This window comes from Colletotrichum lupini, chromosome 2 (assembly GCF_023278565.1).
Source record: "Colletotrichum lupini chromosome 2, complete sequence".
NCBI lineage: Eukaryota > Fungi > Ascomycota > Sordariomycetes > Glomerellales > Glomerellaceae > Colletotrichum > Colletotrichum lupini.
Window position 1 is genome coordinate 2159928 of NC_064675.1, and position 14178 is coordinate 2174105.

The 14178-nt window shown below is 38.9% G+C and overlaps 6 protein-coding genes across 6 annotated transcripts; 4 read left to right on the forward strand and 2 right to left on the reverse strand.

Moving 5' to 3' along the window:
- Nucleotides 1–1344: 1344 nt before the first annotated feature.
- CLUP02_02919 (uncharacterized protein) lies at nt 1345–2316 on the reverse strand (the record flags this gene model as incomplete). Its single annotated transcript, XM_049281947.1, has 1 exon — nt 1345–2316. One exon carries the CDS (start codon nt 2314–2316, stop codon nt 1345–1347), a length of 972 nt encoding a protein of 323 aa, XP_049139090.1.
- A 566-nt stretch (nt 2317–2882) lies between these two features.
- CLUP02_02920 (HpcH/HpaI aldolase) lies at nt 2883–3704 on the forward strand (the record flags this gene model as incomplete). Its single annotated transcript, XM_049281948.1, has 1 exon — nt 2883–3704. The coding sequence occupies one exon, from the start codon at nt 2883–2885 to the stop codon at nt 3702–3704; it is 822 nt and encodes a 273-aa protein (XP_049139091.1).
- A 594-nt stretch (nt 3705–4298) lies between these two features.
- Nucleotides 4299–6384, forward strand: CLUP02_02921 (uncharacterized protein; the record flags this gene model as incomplete). The annotated part of the gene is made up of 5 exons (XM_049281949.1): nt 4299–4447; nt 4664–5022; nt 5457–5527; nt 5939–5975; nt 6284–6384. The coding sequence occupies 5 exons, from the start codon at nt 4299–4301 to the stop codon at nt 6382–6384; spliced, it is 717 nt and encodes a 238-aa protein (XP_049139092.1).
- A 737-nt stretch (nt 6385–7121) lies between these two features.
- Nucleotides 7122–8268, forward strand: CLUP02_02922 (major facilitator superfamily transporter; the record flags this gene model as incomplete). Its single annotated transcript, XM_049281950.1, has 3 exons — nt 7122–7333; nt 7415–7884; nt 7937–8268. 3 exons carry the CDS (start codon nt 7122–7124, stop codon nt 8266–8268), a joined length of 1014 nt encoding a protein of 337 aa, XP_049139093.1.
- Nucleotides 8269–8376: 108 nt separating this feature from the next.
- CLUP02_02923 (major facilitator superfamily transporter) lies at nt 8377–8640 on the forward strand (the record flags this gene model as incomplete). Its single annotated transcript, XM_049281951.1, has 1 exon — nt 8377–8640. The coding sequence occupies one exon, from the start codon at nt 8377–8379 to the stop codon at nt 8638–8640; it is 264 nt and encodes an 87-aa protein (XP_049139094.1).
- Nucleotides 8641–11928: 3288 nt separating this feature from the next.
- CLUP02_02924 (uncharacterized protein) lies at nt 11929–12087 on the reverse strand (the record flags this gene model as incomplete). Its single annotated transcript, XM_049281952.1, has 1 exon — nt 11929–12087. A coding segment is annotated over one exon (159 nt), but the record flags the coding sequence as incomplete, so codon positions are not given.
- Nucleotides 12088–14178: the final 2091 nt, after the last annotated feature.

The window sequence follows — 14178 nt, forward strand, 5'->3', positions numbered from 1 at the left end:
AGTCCCTTAAACAATTTGTTAGTAAAGGAATTATTATAGTTAAAATAAAAAGATAAGTAATACGTAATTAAAATAGTAATATATTATAAATAGTAAGTTGTTTAGCGAACGTATACGCCTCTCGGGCTTTAGCTTAGAAAGAAACGTACGTATTCGGAGCGTAATTAAATTAATAAAAAGCTCTTTTTTAATTACGCTAAATTTAATAATTTTTAAGGAGTTTAGGTATATAGATTATATATATTAGAAAATTGGGAAGTAATTAAAAAGAGGGGATATTAAAATTTTTATATAAATAATTTTAATAAAAGCTATATTAAAAATTTTAATATATAATTTTAAATATTTTTAAATAGGGGATTAACTATAAATTCTATTATTAGTTCTTATTAGCGGGGGACCTAGCCCCTATTCTAGCTTTTTTTATTATAAAAATAAAAAACTATTAATATTAGATTATAAGGTAAAAAAGGGGCCTTATTAAGTAGTTAAGTAGGGGTAGTAGGTAGGTAGTCTGGGCCCGTATAGACGGACCCTTCTACCTACCTATACTTACTAAGGGACCGCGGGCTCTGCCCACGATCTTCCCCTCCTATACACACGCAATAGACCTATACTAACCTATTGACCTAGTCGCGACCAAAAGGTCTGACCTGCCTACGTATATACCAACAGAAGCTCTTCGACGAAACACTACCCGAAAACTAGACAAAGTTCTCGAGAACTTACAATCTGACGTCCTATCTCAAGGCAAAACACTGGAATACACGAGAGCTGGGTTCCGGCAATCATCAGAAAGATTCTCTGAACCTCTAGTAGCCTCAGGATCTTCGATTCTTGGTTCGCAGTGCGTCTCAGGACCCAGTGCCATGAGTACGAATCTTGATGCCAGAGTTCAAGAAACAAACTTTCCAGGAAGCCTTCCGAGCAACCTTTCGTTTGTGCCTGCCGTTGAGAGAGCCATGGTGGGCAATCCTATAACACTATCCCACGGTTCGAGAAACACGTGTGGGCCAATACCAGCCACAGCCACTTTTTCCCCGGGAAGCGGTTTCATGGACTGGGCGCTTTTAGGAGACGAGGCACTATGGAATATGGAATCCGCCTTGGGGGAATATGTGTACGGTGATCCAGAGAGGCACATTGGAGCGTTGGATGCGTTTGAGTTTCAATGATACATACGGCTTACAGTAAATCTCAGCGATGATTTAGCAGGTAGGCAGTACATTGCAATAAGGCAGTATATTGTAATCAGGCTCTGAACGTATTGGCTGCCGACTAATCGAGATCTCAAGTCCAGTAGGAATGAAAGAACCTCAAGTTTGATTCAGCGCTGCTTCCCATCTACGCCCTACTCCTCGCGTATTCGAACAGCTTAGTAGCTGCTGCCATGCCCGTTTGGACTTGAGTCTCTCTAGTCGCTGCCCCAATGTGCGGCGTACTAACCGCACCAACGTCCCACAACGATCCGTATTTCTCCCTGCTAGGGGGTTCCTCCTCGTGACAGTCTAGACCAGCGCCCCAGATGAGGCCTTCTGACAAGGCTTGCTCCAATTCACACTCGTTGATGATGCCTCCTCGAGCTGTGTTGATGACTATGGCTGTTCTCTTCATGATTTTGAACTGCTTGTACCCCATGAGATCTCTAGTGGTGGATGTCAACGGCATATGGACCGTCACCACGTCGGAAACTGATAACAGATCCGAAACCGTCTGGGCTCGGCGATGAGGAATATCAGACCAGGCCTCATTAGGCAAATAAGGGTCGTAAGCCACAACGTCAGCTTCGAACGCTCCGCGGAAAATCTGGGCAACAGCCTTTCCAATGTTGCCCATGCCGAGTACGCCAATCGTCTTTCGGTGCAAAATGATACCCGAGCACTTCTCCTTGGGTACAAGAATACCAGAAGTTTGTTTCCGTGTAATGCTTCCCACTTGTCTTGCTACGGCTGTCGTCAAAGCCAGAACAAGTTCGGCCACAGCTCGCGCATTGACGCCGGGTGTGTTGAAGATTTTGATGCCACGTCTAGAGCAGGCCTCAGCATCGATCTTGTCAATTCCGACACCCTGCTTCCCTATTGCAAGGAGATGCGGGCAAGCAGCGATATCCTCAGCTGTGAGACGCGAGTTCCGCACAAGAAGAAAACGAGCGTTTTCCTTCCAGTTGGCATGTTCGGACTGTCCAGGTAGGATTGCGTTGAAGTTTTGTTTGCAGAAGTCGATGATCTCAGGCTGAAATGAATCCAAGATATACACGGTTGGCTTAGTACCGAGAAGAACGCTTTCAGATTGATCAGATACGAGCCCTGGAGTCATATTGTCAGATTTATTGATCGTAGTGAGAACCAACAGTCGGCGGTGATTGAAGATGAGTTTGTGACGTTCTCGATTCGTGATCTTGGAGCATCGTCTGAAGTTCGTTGTATATGGAAATGTATGAACATTTGGAGGACTGCGATTTGATTCATAAAATACACAACAGGATATCGGAGTCAATGACCACACGGTGGCAACGAAGATCAGTCACCATACATGCCCTGTACACCCATCCGGAGGTGGTCCGAGGGTATCGGACGGCCCCCGGTGCCTCCATATGTCGGCTGCAATCTTATGGAGGAACAACACTATAGACACTTGCCATACGACCGGCCAAGAGTTTCGGTAATGATTGGATTTGAACATGGGATCGGAGGGCCGAAAAGCTTGCGGAAGCGCCGAAGAGGTTATGGAAATCCTCGGCATGACTCCGGGCATCCTTCCACGAACAAGAAAATGGAAAGCCATATAACAATACTTTTGTCACATGTGCTCCATGAATTCTTTCACACTGCAAATCAATCAATCATAATCCTCAACACTCAACATTCCCACTCCCAACCGAAATGGCCGTTTCTATTCCCCACTCATTCAAGGAGAAACTCCTCCGCGATGAGGTTGCATCGACTCTGAGCGTCAAACTAGTCAAGTCGGTAGAACTTCCCATGATGGCTAAGACAGCAGGATTCGACGGGATCCTCGTCGATATGGAGCATTCCTCATTCGATCTCGAGACGACCTCTCAACTGTGCATTGCCGCGCTGTACGCCGGGATCTCGCCAATAGTACGAGCGCCCAGCAAGGACCCCTTTTTTGTCTCAAGGATCCTAGACGGTGGTGCCCTTGGTGTTATTGTGCCGCATATTCGCAGTGTGCAAGACGCACGAGACGTTGTTGCGGCTGCCAAGTTCCAACCTATCGGCACACGATCATCAACCAACGGACTGCCTCATTATCAGTTCCGTACGATTCCTGCCAAGGTCTCCAATCCCATAACAAATGACGCTACTTTGGTTATACCAATGATCGAGACTCTTGAGGCACTAGAGCTAGTCGACGAGATTGCAGCAGTTGAAGGAGTGGACTCTCTACTTATCGGTACCAACGATCTGACGGCTGAGATGGGTATCCCTGGCGACTACGAAAACCCTAGGCTCACAGAAGCCTATGAGCGGACGATCGCTGCCTGCAATAAGCACGGAAAGTGGGTTGGCGTGGGAGGTCTTCACTCACGTATGGATCTTGTGGAAAAGTTTTGTCAAATGGGTGCGCGCTGGGTCATGGCTGCAACGGATGGCCCCTTGCTTATTGCCGGTGCCGCGAAGAGAGCGGCGGAGATGTCTAGCCTCGGTATCAGGGCAACTGCCCATACAAATGGCAAATCATAGATCTCATCACAACCAGTATCTCTCTTACGAGAGGAAATACTGCCGTTTGGCAAACATAAAATATACGTGGAATTGAGGGTAGATCTCCTACTTGCCACGTTGTATCTTGAAACCCTGACCGTCACTTATTAATGCTTCGAATCTGGCAATAACTGATCAGATCGCATGGTAGCTTCTTTATTAACCCCGGTGACTCTAACTGTGGTCCATCTCTATGAGATGTGGGGGTGGCCCAACCAGATCCTCCACAGTCTTCCCCACGGAGGCTTAGGGGTCAAACCCCGCAACGTCGGCAAACAGTCGGAGGTGCGAGACTCTGAGCCTGCAGCTTCCACCTCACATATCATGCCAACTCGAAGACGGCCATTTGTTCCCAACCGCCCACTTCCACTACCTGGCTCATTGCGGACTTTGAACCATTTAATATGAGAAAATAGTTAGTGGGGCTATGAGTTCGACTTCGTCTGCAGATGCGCAGGAGGCTCCGAACTTAAGGGGAACACCTGAGCCGCCCTTAACATCCACGGTAACTCGCCCACAAGCTTGCGAAAGATGTTGGAAGAGGAAACAAAAAGTTAGAATCCCGATGTTCAGATGCCATACAAATCAGTATTAGCTGACAGCCATCAGTGCGACCGACGTCTGCCGGCATGCACCTCGTGCAGTGGGTTAGGGGCCGAGTGTATCCCACGGAACCAAGATTTCAACACAGTATCTGAGCTCTCTCACACTTCAGTCATTGGGTAATAATATAACCTAGTCTTCTGCCCGATGATACGCTTGCTGATAAGTCTAAGTTACGTGTCGTCATTGAAAAGACGGATCGCCAATCTGGAAGAACAATCGCTTCATCGAAAACGGTCGCGTACGCACAGCGGTCGCGCTGAATCATGTCATGGCTCTTCTCCAATGGATGACAGTCTTACGACACCTCGAGATGCTATCTCGATAACCTCAAGCCGTGCGCTCGACACTGTCAACATCAATAGACATGGCACCGAAGATTCTTCTGTGAGAGCCACAATGGGGGCAATCGGCTTCTTATCACGAAATGCAATGGCCGAGCCCCGAGATAATTCCGATGATCTACCCAGGAAGTTTTCCTTAGCAGAGGTGATCTCCGGGGCCTTGGCTATTGATGGACGCGACCCATCCACAGCTATGCCGGCACCTCAAACTCCTGATATGAACAGTCGCCTCAGTTCAGAGAGCCGGGATCTAACGCTTGAGCATGTCCGGAAATTCCTGGAATGGCCAATCATTATGCCATACATCGACAAGGACATTTATCTCCGGCAATGTGAGGATGTTATGGCATGTAGAACTGACTGCCATGCTGCACAGAGCCCTCCGCCATTACATGTTTTCAATCTTCACATGGCTTGCGCTATTGGAATTTCACTCTCTCCGACTTCTACTCACCTTTCATTTCTTAACGCAAGCCTTCACTCTGCCGCCCTCGGCGAACTTCCTTCCATCTTGCGCACCGAATCGACCCTTGAGCACATACACTGCATGATCATGCTTACCATCTACTTTCTTTATAACTCCTCCGGTGGCTCTGCCTGGCATTTATTAGGTCTGGCTATGAAAACATGTATCTCGCTCGATCTGCACCGAGAGCCAGACGCGAACTCAAGCATTGGGCTACCTGAAGCTGACAGACGGCGATGGTTGTTTTGGGCCGTGTACTCCTTTGACCGGTATGCCATAATTGTGTCCGTGATCAACTTAGAATCTCCAATACTGAAGTCTGCCCTAGCATGCTCAGCCTTGTCATGGACCGCCCTTTGAGCATCCAGGATGATTACATTTCGGTACAAGTAAGTTGAAGGCACCACGTAGGCATTTAGTCCGTCGATCCAAAGTTGACATAAATGCTTCAGCTCCCAGCGGAAGACGATGGCCTATCCATTACAACGGAGGCGCCGCATCAAATATCGCAAACCATTCGCTATCTTGTACTCTACTCTCAACTGGTTTCAAGTATCCGGTCAGGAAGACGAGAGGACATTCTACTTACCTACAGTAATATCGTTCATTGGAGAGATCTACCTCCCAACGTTGATCGTCAATCGCCTTCTGCTCCGCATCTTCTGTATCTTTTTGAACAGCTATCTTGTCGGGCATTGATTCATCTTGCATCTTTGACGCCTCAAACAATCGTGCGAAATGAATTTTGGCTAGGAAACAACCAAGATCTTGAGACTGATACCATTAACACATCATATCAGTTTATCAACCGATTTTACGATCTGTTTATTAAGGGAAGTTTTGTTTGCAGCTTCATTGATGCATATGACATCTTTCAAGCTGCGGTCGCTTTTGTATGCCTCACCCGTCGAAAAAGTCAAAATGACTTTGCCGCGCGTCGACTCGCCGAAGTGACAGAAGTCATTAGCAAAGCCTCGACGCTTGTGACGATCGCCGCATCACGATTTCCTGCACTTGCAGCATTTCAACAGGTCTTACTAAGCCTTTCCACCAGGAATATGGAAACTGATGAAACAACATCTAATGTGAGACGGTTTCGAAGTTTTTCGATTCTCTGCAAATGTGGCTTGGCTAACCTTTCAAAGACCGTCTCGTGGAACCATTTCCCAGATATTATTCCACGTCAATCTCAACGACTCATTCGATTTACCTTCACGTAGAGGATTACAGGTGGCTACATGAGTAGTGTTTTAAGGCTTAGTTAAGCAGAGGAGGGGGGGGGGGGGGGGCAACACTGTGGGCTATACTTCTCGGAAGTATCCCTAAACCTCGTCTACTGCTGCTCCGCTAAGTCTGCATAGATGTTTGTAGTAAATCATGTATAACTATGGACAGAGTCGGATACAGCGGGATGACACATGAGCGTAGTGCACTGCACAATGATTTACTTTCTTACGCGTGATAGATACTAATCGACAAGTCAGTTCAGCCGGGGTGCCTGATGAGTAGTATGTGGTGGATAATTGTAAGAAACAGCTACGGAAGTACGCCTCAGCCTAGAAGTCAGCGCGGCGATTCCCGTCAGTGAAGTAAAATAGTTGAGCAATCGCTATCACTAGTCTAGGCACAATTCCTACCTCGAAGAACTTGGCCGGTCACAAGATCTGATGCCGACCGGACCCAGTCCGGGGAAGGCCGTCAATCATCGGACACGCTCCGGTAGTGGCAGAGACTGGACTAACCCCAGACAACCCGCAACACATCCACAATCAATTCGCGGGGAAACTGGGCTCCAATGCGGGGAATTTGAACGCTTGTTTGGCTATGAAATTGTTGTCGCAAAATGCTGTTTCTCAATTGAGCAATACCCCAAGGCCATTCTGTCGCAAGAGTACAAAAGATGTGGAATCTTCTCGTCAGATACCATTTCTGAATTCTTCTTATCGCGCACTATTCTTCTGGACCAGACAGTCTCCAACTACCATGGCAACTCCTCCTCGCTCTAAAAGCGGCTCAGTCGATGTCAAAGTCGGGATTGAGTGGGAAGAAAACGCTCCTACCCGCGACCCTCTACTGGAGCCATACGACCTCATAAGAGACAAAAGCCCGGAGGAGCTCAAAGCACTCGATAGAGCTGTTCGCAAACGTCTCGATTGGAAGTTTCTCCCAATGGTGTGTGCCATGCTTATGATGAAGTGAGTCTCGAACTCCCCCACTTGGTTCTCTTATGTTCGGTCAATGATGTACCCCTTCAGTTGTTGACTCTCTATGTTCAGTTATCTAGACCGCATCAACGTCTCGAACGCACGACTTGCCGGCATGCAAGATGACTTGCACATGTCAGATACGATGTGGTCTGCCGGTATCTCGCTTTTCTATGTGGGATACATCATTTCACAGGTTCCCGCAAATGTCATCATCGCGAAGGGAAAGCCACGAATCTTGCTTCCGTGCTGTATGCTTGGGTGGTCCATTACCACTTTATGTATGCCTGCTGTCACTGCCGGTTGGGGCTTTCTCTTGTGTCGCTTTGTAGTAGGCCTGACTGAAGGCCCTTTCGTGCCAGCGGTGTCTTTGTTGACGTCGTCTTGGTACACGAAGCATGAGTCTCCGCTCCGCATGGGTATTTGGCACGCCGGAAACACAATATCGCAGGCTATTTCTGGCCTTCTGGCTGCTGGAGTCCTCCGCAATATGAATGGCATAGCCGGACTATCAGCATGGCAGTGGTTTTTGCTTCTCGAGGGTCAGTTTTATGGATATATGGCGAGATTCTCCTTTCACTAACACAGCTGTAGGTATCGTCAGCATCATTATTGGTCTGGCAAGCTTTTGGTTCATTCCCAACTTTCCCGAGTCGACTGGGACCTATGTCCTGACTGCCGAAGAGTTGCAAATGGCTCAGTACCGGCAAACTGTGTCGGCCGGCGGTCGCACTGAAGACGATGAGGGCGACTACTGGGGTGGAGTTTGGATGGCACTCAAAGACCCATTCACATACCTTTTCTCTGCTATTCATTTCTGCCTTATAATCGCGCAGTCTTACAAAGACTTCTTTCCATCGGTCAGTCAAAACCACGTCAGCTCCCACCACAGGTCGAACTTCATTACTTACGTCAGACTTCTCTAGATCCTCGCTACTCTCGGATTCGGCGCTACCGAGACGTACCTCATTCAAGCCCCACCTCCGATTATTGCTTTTCTCGTAACTTTGGCAGTTTCCTGGTCGTCCGGTCGAATGCTTGAACATGGCTACCATATTATCGTGCCGATGCTGTTTACACTGGCTGGGTGCGTTGTGATGATCACAACACTCAACGTTGGTGCCAGATATTTCTCGATGATTTTGCTGGTCACCGGACCATTCCTCGGCCTCAATGTACGTTCATGGGATTTCTTTCTTTCTCGAAGAATCTCCATTATTGACTGGAACAGCTGCAAATTTCTTGGGAGACAACTGTCGTACCTCGACCACGAACGAAAAGAGCCGCTCTCATTGTAATTGCCAACAGTGTATCTTCTGTCTCTCACTGTGTTAGTATCCTTATTATAGGGTAGTTAGTTCGAACCGTAGTTAACGAAGAGATTAATTAGATTATATAAATATTTACGTAGTAAGTATAAAAAGGAGGTTCTAACTATAGGTTAGGCTAGCTACGATAATCGTAAATAGGGCCCCTAATTAGCCCCTACGTAATCGGCTATATACCGCGGTCGAATTAAACTTCTAATCTAATACTAACTTTCTCTTTTTTTTATTAATTTAACTACTACGGTTAGAGGTATAATTTAACCTTAGGCCCGTTTATTAAGTCGTCTCCTTTTCCCCTTTTTCTCTATTCTTTTTATATAACCTATTTTTTTATTCGTATTATAATTCTTTTATTACTTATAAATTACTCTAATCCCTTATTTAGTACTACTTTTATAAAAGCGTTTACGAGGTTATTTTTATTATTAATCTAACGGATCTTAAGTATTTTGCGCCTTTTATATAATTACCTAAGGGCTATAATATTAATTATAAGCCTCTTTTTTTTCGTTATTTTTAATTTAATAAGGTATTTATATAGCGAGTAAGAATTAATATAAATAACCGTTAAAATAAGTAAAAAGCTAATTCGATCGGTAATCTTCTTTAGTATTATTAAAATTACGTAAGAGAGGTTAATACCGTTAACTATACTATAAACTTCTAACGCTAATATATTTCTTATTACTTACTTATTTTTAATTAACGAGTAGTAGATTATATTACTATATATAATAAATTCGCTCTTATTTATACTCTTGTTAGCTAGGATAATAATATACCCTAATTACGAAATAAGGTCGTTATTATTTATAAATAACCTATTAACGAAGACGTAGAGCTTACTAATTATAAAGTCGATTAGGTAGTAAACGAGACTTTAATTAAAGTTTATTTATTATTACTTAAGCCGCTTATTAAGTACCTCGATATTTCGTTTAGTTAGATTTATAACTTACGCTACCCTAACGTAGTTAAAAGTTATTTTAAGTTAATAAATATTTATAATATATACCCCTTGTATAAGCTTAGCCTTATACTACTTCTTAACGTTAGTTATATTTAGATTAATGAAGTTAATTTTCTTACCCTACCCCTTTTATTAAAAAACGACGGTTTTTTTTTAATTATAAAAATCTTATTATTAAATACTAGGGGGGTATTTATTATAAGGACCTTTTTTAGCTTCGTTACGAAGCCCGCTTTTTAGAGCTCTTTATCCTCTTTTTTTATAAAGTTAATATTAAATAGGCCTAATATATCGTCGGTTTATATTTTAATAATCCTAAATTAGTTATTTTTATACTCTATAATTAGTAAGTATGGGTCGTACGTAGAAGTAATTATTAATAATTAATTAATATAAAAATCGTAATAAGTAGCTTATTAATAAGTACCCGATTTTACGAGCTTATATAGTAGCTTAAGTATTTTAATAATCGTGCTTTCTAAGTACTTACTAACTATTTCTTTTAGTAAATAGGCTAGGATTTTTTTTATAAGCCTTATAGCCGATTAAGTATAGGCCTAGGTAATATTACGGCTCTGAATCTCGTATCCCTTTTTTTATAATAATACTATTAGTATTATTATTAATCGTTAGCTATAGTACTATATAATAAGTAATTATATAAGTAGCGTTGCCTTTTTAACGTTACTATACCCCTAAATTACGTATTTAAACTTCTCGTATAACTAAGGTATTCTTTTTTTTTTAATCTTATAAACTATTCGTAATTTAAATATATAGAGGTTTATATATTTTTCTAGGTTATATAAGATAAATCGATAGACCCCTTAATTATAAAAAGTGTCTATTTTAATAAGATCTAATCCCTTATACAGCTTTTTAGTAGTTATAATTATGCTTTTTTTACATAGTTTAATTACTAATTCGAAATCGGCTTTTTTTTTTTTTATATAAAAGGTATTAATTACTTTATTATTAATAATAAATTGTTATGTTAGGGCTTACTACCGTAGTTTTTTATAACGTCTTACCGGTAGTATTAGTACTTTTTTAGTAATTTCCTTTTCTTTATTATTTATTAATACTATTATAACAATTTTATTAAAAATAATTTCTTATGCCTCTGCTACGGGTTATATAGTTTCCCCTAGCTCTTTTTTTTTTTATAAGTTAGAAATTACTTTATTAGGATTTATATAGTACGGTCTAATTACTATAATTAACACTTCGAGTAGCTAGTTATAATCCCTTATAACTATATAAGAGCGCTCGTTAATAAAAATTAACTTATATAGCCTAGCTTATTATTAAATAATTTTACGCTATACTTATATATCCGAATTTAGTAATATATTTAGATTATCCCCTATATTAGGCTTATTATATATAGTAATTACCTCGTTAACTTACTTTTTTATACTTATTTTTTATAATACCCGTATTATTCTTTTAATTACTCGGGCTCGTTAGCTTACGCTTAGTAATAGTAATAAGGCTAAGGTCGTTCTTAAATATACTCTAAATATTAATAGCATTAATATAAGTCCGTTAAGCCTTATAATATCGTTATAGTATTTAAGTACTATCTAGAGGTATTCGTTATTAGTAAAATCCGAATTTTCTTTTTTAATAATTCTAAACGCCCTTTTTAACTATTAGTATGCCCTTTTTATTTTTTTAATACTATAGTACGCTTTAATAAGTACGATTTTTAGTTATATACTATAAGCCGTCGTATTATTCCTAAATTCTACTAACTTAAAGCTAGTATTAACGTTAGTTTTAATACCGTCTAGCGGTCCTTAATATATATTAATCTAGCTTTTTCGTAGGGCTACTTATACTATTTTTATTTATAAATCCTAGAGGAATTACCTTACTTAAAAGGATATAGCTACGTTAATTATATATAGTACTAGCTAACTATTTAAATAAAAAATATTAACGACGATTTCTTAGTTAAAGTTAAGCTTATTATATAATTTAAACTTAAATTTACGTAGGCTCTGCGCATTTATTTAGTATTAGTAATATACTTTTATTAATTACTTTAGCGCCCCTATTTTAATATTATTATTATTTAATTACTTTAAAAAGTTATATAACCTCATAACCGACGGGTACTTAAATTCCTAATATAGTTTTCTAAGCTCACTTTCCGTTAAGTAATTAATTAACTTCGTATTATTAATAAGTTTTATAAACGTATACTCCTAGCGTCGTTCGACTATTTTAAAGTACTTATTATTAGAGATTCTATTCCTCATATTATTAAATATAATACTTAGTTAATCTATATCTTTTAAATATAAAAGAAATAGGGTATTAATAGGTAAAATATAAAAAGTTATTATTCCGAAGTACGTCTCTACTTCTACTATACCTAGGGCAACGATTTCCTTACCTAGGCCAAAACTAATTTTTATAATACCTATTATTAATATATTAAGTATTATTAGCGCGATCTTTTATAACGCTTAAAATTACTCTTTTCCTTTAGTTAACTATTATAATACCCTAGTATTTAGGATAATTCTATAGAAATCGTCTAGGCTATACCTTTCGCTCGTATAAAATACTTACATAAGCTTAGTATTCGAGGGATCTAAGTAGTATAAAAAGGACCCCTCTAGCTACCCCTAGATTTACTTAGTACTATATTCCTTTTTTTAAATATTAAGAAAAATAGTATTTTTTCTTTAATTATTAAAAAAATAGGCTTCGGTATTATTAAATTCGCCTTTTTAACTACTTCTATATTCGTTATTTAAAGGACCTTCTCTTACTATTTATAAATAAAAGCCTATTTATTAAGAGCTTCTACTACCCTTTATTCGTTTAGCTTTATATATTTTCTAAAGGCTAACGGGGTAAAAAAAGAGTAGTTAATATCGTCGATTTTATTATAATCTAATTCGTTAATATAAAGGGTAAGATCTTCTTTATTTTCCGAATTTTTTATAAGGGGTATATACTTTAAGCTACTACTTTAGCTACTATTATTAAGTTCTATACCCCCGGATCTACCCTTATATATAATAAGGAATTAATTAAACTAACGAGGGCTAGTTTTACTGTTTACTATTCTTAACTTTTTATATTATTTATACGATTTAGTACGCTCTTTTTTAAAGTAGTTACTTAATTAATATCTATCCTTTTTATAAATATAGTATTATCTCTTTTATTACCCTACTTATAAGTTAAATCTCTACTTATTTAACAAATCTAGGCCTCTTTATTAGTAATTACCGTATTTAGCCTCTTTTCTTTTCTTATTATACGTTCGATTAACTTAATGTTACTAATAAGGGCCGTCGTATACTTAGAAATAGGTTTAGTACGGCATTCTTATTTTAATATTAAAGCTAGATCTTAGCCTCGAATAAAGCGTTTTATAGTCTTTAAGTACTTAGTATAGGGTTATTTTTACTTCTAATATACGCTATATTATAGTATAAAAATATCCGACTTTCTATTTATTTATCCCCTTATTTAGCTAGGTTTTTATTAGCTTATTAATTTAATCAATAAGCTCTTTAAGAATCTTTACTTATAATTTACCCTCTATTATCCTAGCTATAAATACGAAAGAAATCGCTCGTAGTTTAGATAAGAGCTTTAAGTTCCTATTATAAGTCTTAAAGCGGCTTCGGATTATATTAATTATATTAAAAAAGTCGTTTTGATTAAAATTACGTACCGCTCCGTAATAGTAATTAGAGACTTTACTTATAAGTATAATATTAATTACCGAATAGTACTAATATTCCCTAATTCCGACTTTTTTATAATAATTATAAAATATCGTTAAGGTTTCTTATAAAACCTTATACTTCCTCCCAGAGTATAATTTCTTTTTTAAAAAGATCTTTTTAAGGTTTATAAATTATTTTATATTTATTATTAGATTTTTAGTATTTATATACGATCCCTACGTTATTACGTATTATTAATAACTTTAGGTCGTTTACCTCCTTTCTTATTAACTAATTAGTACTAAATTTCGTATTAATAATAGTAACGAGTTATAGATCGAAATAGGCAGAATTATTAATTATCGTACTTCTAGTACTATATTTTACCTTAGTATATCTTTTTATAATAATAGATTTCTATTAGTAATTATAAGGAGGAAATTTAAGTTGTTTACTTTTTTTTTAAATTTATTAAAGCGATTATATACTTTATTAACCTATACTTAGTTCTATAGTACGAATTCCTCCTTTATAATTATTACTATTAGTATTTTATATAGCTCTTATAATTATAATTACGCTAATAATACCCCTTACTTATAAAGGAATTTATTAACTACTTTTATAATTCTTAAGCTTACGCTCGTAAACTATTTACCTAGCTAATAACTAAGGTCGTTTATAATCTTATAAAATAGGGGTTACCCCTATAGCCCCTTTTTCTTATAAACCTTAGTTAAATAGATTAATACCGCATTAATTTACTTATTATTAAGCTAATCCGCGATTCTATATATCTACGTTCCCTAATAGTCCGGGTTAATATTTACTTACTTATAA